This window comes from Humulus lupulus, chromosome 7 (assembly GCF_963169125.1).
Source record: "Humulus lupulus chromosome 7, drHumLupu1.1, whole genome shotgun sequence".
Lineage (NCBI taxonomy): Eukaryota > Viridiplantae > Streptophyta > Magnoliopsida > Rosales > Cannabaceae > Humulus > Humulus lupulus.
This window is the reverse complement of record NC_084799.1, coordinates 173313054-173319324: the sequence shown is the minus strand read 5'-3', so window position 1 is coordinate 173319324 and position 6271 is coordinate 173313054. Positions and strand designations below refer to the sequence as shown.

The 6271-nt window shown below is 33.8% G+C and overlaps 2 protein-coding genes across 2 annotated transcripts; both read left to right on the top strand.

Moving 5' to 3' along the window:
• Nucleotides 1-4236: 4236 nt before the first annotated feature.
• On the top strand, nt 4237-5798 carry LOC133788835 (nuclear/nucleolar GTPase 2-like). Its single transcript, XM_062226452.1, has one exon. It carries the CDS (start codon nt 4237-4239, stop codon nt 4924-4926), a length of 690 nt encoding a protein of 229 aa, XP_062082436.1. The 3' UTR covers nt 4927-5798.
• On the top strand, nt 4927-5798 carry LOC133788833 (nuclear/nucleolar GTPase 2-like). The gene has a single exon (XM_062226451.1). The coding sequence runs from the start codon at nt 4927-4929 to the stop codon at nt 5605-5607; it is 681 nt and encodes a 226-aa protein (XP_062082435.1). The 3' UTR covers nt 5608-5798.
• Nucleotides 5799-6271: the final 473 nt, after the last annotated feature.

The following is a 6271-nucleotide window of genomic DNA, read 5'->3' as shown; positions in this document are numbered from 1 at the left end:
TTTCTGGACCAATTCCACAAACGTTTGAAAACTTGTTGAACTTAAGAGATTTGTAAGCAAAAGAAGTTCACTTTTAGTTCAAGTTTTTTTTTTTAAAGGTCAGATATTTCTCATCATTATTTATGGTTTGCAGTAGGATAGATGGGAACAGTATATCAGGAAGCATACCTGGACTTATTGGGAACTGGACCAAACTTGAAAGACTGTAAGTACTGAATTTTTATTTTATTTATCTTGTTTTTGCTATCTTATTTAAAATTGGTCTAAATAGTTAACAACTGTTGAAGTTTAGTTTATTATGAAATGATTAATAACAGGGTAGAGTAGTGAACTGAATTTGAGAATTGTATTTTTTAATTACATAAAAGTTAAATTGGCAATGCTGTTGAACTTATATCCCTATTATCGTTGTTTAACAAAGTGATTATTATTTCATGTTCGTAAAAGAGATTAGCTTGTTCTTCAATCTAAATTTCCTACATGACTACTGGTAGTTATTAATGCCTGCAATTAACTATCATTTCTGGTTTGAACAAGTGTTGTCATCTTTACTGATATGAACGTTCCATTTTGGAATCATAGTTTCAACTAATCTATTTTCACACTTTTTTGTGTCTTTTTTCATGATCTTTCTCCTTTGGTGATTGTTGTGTGCATTCTGTTCTTGTGTTTTTGCTGATGGCAGAGGAAAAGTTGGACCTAAATTTCCCATCTGAACAAAATGGGACTTTAGAGGCTGCTAATACCAGTGTTTTAGCATGCTGATCAGACTCCAACACCCCAAAACGATAACAAAGGTTAGTTATCTGTTGTTGTTGTGCACTGTTTTCGCCCAATACTTAATGTTGCTGTTGTGCATTATGGTCTAATCATTGCCACGGTGTTAAATGCATTTTATGATTGTTATTTTTAGTATTGTTTTTCAACTTCTTCTTTAGCAAATGTTACAAAGTAAAAAAATGAAAAAAAAGTTAGGACTCTTTTGTTAATTAGAGGAGGTTTAATGATTGTATTTGATCTAAATTTTTCATTTTATTTTCATCTCATACATACAGGAATAAGAAAGCTCCATCAGAGCAGAGTAATGAATTGACTTTTTTCCATTGGGAGAGTTTCCTAATGGGGAGATCCAAAACTATAAAAAATAGGAAGTATGCACTATTTCTATACTGCATCAGTTTTACAAAACATGCTATATTATATATAGTGTAGCTTTCTTTGGGAGGGTTTAATTGCATCAATACAATTAGCCATCTAATTTAGAGTGGAAAAAACCTTAGTATTTTTCTTGGTTGATGACATTTTCTTCGTTCTTGCTACTTTTTATTTGGGATGATTCATTGAGAATGTTATATGCATCCCTCTCCCACCTATTTTTCCTTCTTTTTTTCCTCATTATAGTTGGTAATGTTTTCGGTAACTTATGGAGGACTGCCTCTGAAGAGTTGGAGCACCTTGAAAAAACAATGTATATTTCAGTTCACCAAGCAGCTGAAGGTCATCGTCAGGTTGCAGTGGGTTTTATATAAATATTTACATTGCATCTTATAAGGAAAATGTAAAAAAACTATTTGTACTGGGAAATGGATTTTAGCTTGGGTTTTGTTTACTGTTAACTAGGTTAGGAAACACATTAGAAGCATTTTGAAGCTTGGAATGTTGATGAATAATATATGTGAGATGTCAAAAAACATAGTCTGCATTTTTATTATAATCAAATTGATAGTATTTTAAGTCTAAAAACAAAACAAAAAAGTTCTTCTCAACCTCTTTAGTAAGTGTTTTTTTTTTCTTTCCTTTGAAGGAAGCTTGTTGAAATCATTTTGTAATCAAAAGCAAGAAAACTTGGAGTGTGGTGTGTGAAGACAAGAGAGATTAGATTGTTGTGAGTTCTGGGATTTCTTTGTACGGGGAAGTGAGAATATTATAGAAGAGGGTGACACCATTGTTTTGTACTACCATTACAGATTAGTGCAGAGGAGAATAACCAGCTCTATATATATCTTGGTGTTCACATTCTATTATTGTTCTAATATTCTCTAGTTCAATTAATATTTGTTACTTACTGTTCGAATTTCTGGTTTGAACAAGTGCTGTTAGTTTTGCTTTCTTGGTTGTATGCATTGTCTATTGCAGGTTAGATTGAAGTCTAGAAGATGTGTACTAAAGAGAGGTAGGTGTGGTGTTTGATTGAGTGACTATATAGGGACCTTGTTGACTCTGCTGCCTTGGACGTACGACCTGATTATTTGGTCTGAAACAAGTAAACTACTTCTCTTGTTCATCTTCTACAATATATGCTATTACTAAGTTGTACTTTTGTTAGGGTAGTGAATGTTTAGGTAATTTCTAATTGTAGTAAAGTTGCTTTCACGAAGATAGATAACTAAGGACTCGAAAGCTTGGTCTAAATGCTTATCTAGTTATTGGAGGCTTATCTAATTGCTTATCTAGTTATCTTATTGGAGGCTTATCTAAACACAAGTCTTGACCACCATTTTTTGTTAATTCTGCTGGTTTATTTTCTATCCATTTAATAGTCTCTAGTTCAAGAGATTCTAGTGTTGTTTTTAATTTAAAAATCAGATTCTAAAATGGTAGCCACTAACTAATTGGGTTTGGATCAAAGACAAGATTTTAGCTTGGGTTGTGGCAATTAAATCTAATCTATACATATGGAAATAATGAAAACAATATGACTAAATGAAAATTTTAATCTATACATATAATGAAAAGTCTAATCTATACATATAAAAGCTTATCTAACCATCTATCAATACCAAGTCAAAAAATTCAAACAACGCACAATAAGTTTTCTTCCTTATATCACCGCAACACACAAACAAATTTTCCAGAACCTACTTCTCTAATACACACAAGTTTTCAATCTTCCGTTATCACCGCAGCACACAATTTTAATCTCAGAACCTACTTCTCTATGAATGAATATTTAAGATATTCAAACTCCTCTAACTTTTTTAAGATATTAATAATAAGAGTTAAAAAGAACAAATTCCGTACCTCTTGCAAATTACCTTTGCAATGCTCCTTGCCAATTCGATCCCCAACCTAAAGAATATAATCAATACTTAAAAGATTAATACAAAATTAAAATTTGTCAATAGATATTAAACAAGCATGTATGATAAACTAACAGAGATTACAGAAAAGACATGTATGATACCAACAAATCAGTCTCTTACATGAAACTGGTTAGAGTAGAAGCTGAAAATGAGTTATTAGTTCAGGTCATAATAAATACAACACAAAGGGTCACCTTAGTTTGATTCCTTTAGGCGTGTATTAATTGGCTCTGAAGAGAGGAGAAGAGGCAGCTGAGGAAGAAGAAGTTAATGTCAGACTACAGATTTTTTACACTTTGAGTGTGCATGTGCGGTCCAAGAACTAAAGCAATAGAGAGTCACATATATACATAAGTTGATTGGTGGAGAGTACTAAAAAACAAAACGTGCATGCAGCATACACTTAAAATAATCGCATTAAGATAGTAGTAGTAGTAAAAGTAATAATAATAATATTTAACGAAAAAATACAAAAAAAGAAAAAAGTTAAAACGTGCATAAAGAAGTTTTCATGGAGTTGGTACATGCCTATGATAAGCCTCCAATCTAGGTTGTGTACACTAGGAGGCCCCGAAATAATTAGGTTTTTATGGTGATTAATTGTACCCTGTTTTATTTAGTTTTATTAGTTAATCTAGTTGGTTGTTTTAGGGCTGAGTTGTAATTGTTGTATTTGGTCTTTCTTTTTCCTAGCTGGCATTAGATTGTTATATTGTAAAAGGACCAAAGCCTATAAATAAGGCAGGGGTCTCATTTAGAAGGCAGCTTGTGATAGAGAGATCTAGACTTAGGAGAGAGCAGCCCTCTCAAAAGGTTGTAATTGGAGATATTAGCATCTTGAAAGCTAGACTGTATTTCTTTTCTCACCATTAATAAAGAGGTTTTCTGTGAGGGATTTCATTCTTGGTGTTACTGTGTTGATAGAAAAATTCTATTCTCTAAAATTTTTCTATCAGCCTACATGGTAAGACTAAAACAAAAAGAAGAAGCTCATAGAACAGGAACGGGAGTAGGTGAAAGTGTACGTACATGAGGAATTATGCTTCTTTTAAACCCAAAATATAATATCTGGTTTGGAAAAGGGTATTTCATTCTTAAGCTATACAAACTATACATTTTATTTTTCTGTAATATATGATAACTTCAAAGCCGAATGTCGAATAACTATAATGTTATTTTAAAGGAGAGAAAATTGCCTTTGTCTCTCTTGAATGATCACCAGAACCAAGCGAGAGTTCATCTACTCGACAGAGAGCCCTTTCAGGATGCTTTTGGACCAAAGACTAAGAGGAAGCGCCCAAGACTCTTAGCTTTTGATTATGATTCTTTACTAAAAAAAGCTGACGGTTCTCAGGATGCATTTGAGGAGAAGCATGCTGATGATGTCAATGTTGAAGGAGGTGAAGGGGATGGATTCAGAGACCTGGTTCGACATAATATGTTTGAGAAGGGTCAAAGTAAACGTATTTGGGGTGAACTTTACAAAGTAATAGATTCTTCAGATGTTGTTGTTCAGGTTTTGGATGCAAGGGACCCACAAGGTACAAGGTGTCACCACTTAGAAAGGCATTTGAAAGGGCATTGCAAACACAAAAACATGATTCTTTTGTTAAACAAGTGTGATTTGATTCCTTCATGGGCAACAAAAGGATGGATGAGGGTACTATCCAAGGAATATCCAACTCTTTCTTTCCATGCTAGCGTTAACAAGTCATTTGGCAAGGGTTCTCTTCTATCAGTTTTGAGACAGTTTGCTCGCTTGAAGAGTGACAAGCAAGCAATTTCTGTCGAATTTGTTGGATATCCCAATGTTGGGAAGTCATCAGTTATTAACACATTGTGAATGAAAACTATTTGCAAGGTTGCTCCTATCCCTAGGGAAACTAAAGTATGGCAATATATCACACTTACAAAGAGGATTTTCTTAATCAACTGTCCTGGAGTTGTTTATCAAAACAACCATGACACTGAAACAGATATTGTGTTGAAGGGAGTTGTCCGTGTCACAAACTTGGAAGATGCTTCAGAACACATAGGAGAAGTTTTGACTCGAGTTAAGAAAGAGCACCTGAAAAGAGCATACAAGATAAAAGACTGGGAAGATGACAACGATTTTCTAGTTCAATTATGCAAACTGTCGGGCAAGCTCTTGAGGGATGGTGAACCTGATTTGAAGACAGCAGCAAAGATGGTACTTCATGACTGGCAGAGGGGTAAAATACCATTTTTTGTGCCACCACCAAGGCAAGAAGAAGACGAGTCATCAATTGAACCCAATGTTAAAGGCATAGGCACAGATGCAACAGAGGATAGCAACAAGGCATCTGCGGCATTTAAAGTAATTGCGAGTGTTATTACGTCCCAGCAGCAAATGACTGTCCCTGTTCAAAGGGATCTTTTTAGTGAGACCGAATTGAGGGGTGAAGCAGCTGAGCAGCTTCCAACTAGCAAGAGGGAGACCGCCCAGCAACTTCCAGCTGCTAAGAGTATGTTAGATAACCAACTTCCAGTAACTGAGTCTTAGAGATTTTTCTATTAAAGAACTTTGTGTCATTTGTAGTCCAGCAATGTAGGCTTTTTTATTCTTTTAAAATTATATCCAACTATATTATTATGTGGGCAAGAATTTTGTTTTATACTCCTGGCAGAGTTGGGAGAATATGTGAAGTTCTAAAAAGTAATATGTTGCTTTTTATACGAAGACAGCCTGCTAAATCCCGTTTTATCTTTTTATATATCATATATATGGTGATTTTGTTAAAAAATGTACCATCCAAGAAAAATGCTGAAGTTTCAATAACAGTATGTGTTTTTTTTATGACAGGTTAGGTTAATGAGAAAATAATGTATATATAATATGGCCATGCAATCACACAGATGCACCTAGCAAACATGACCAAGTTCGTTATTTTAAACTAAGTTCAACAAATACAAAGTACAAATATATTATACAATATGCATTTATATGTATGTATGTATAGGTGAAGCTGTGTATTTTAGAAAAATTGGCTCTATGTTTTCTTTCAATTGTATTAAACATTATTCAAAATTTGTTACCACGAAAAAGATGACAAAACTAGCACAACTGATGAACAAAATCAACTAAACAGTTCTTAGTCATATTTCTAATTTGTCACCTTCTGGTGGATGCACTAGTTTGGGGCAGAGGCAAAGCCTTTCTAGGAAGC

Bases quoted from the DNA above. Each gene is read 5' to 3' on its own strand.
- LOC133788835 (XM_062226452.1), top strand. From the start codon at position 4,237: ATGTCGAATAACTATAATGTTATTTTAAAGGAGAGAAAATTGCCTTTG.
- LOC133788833 (XM_062226451.1), top strand. From the start codon at position 4,927: ATGAAAACTATTTGCAAGGTTGCTCCTATCCCTAGGGAAACTAAAGTA.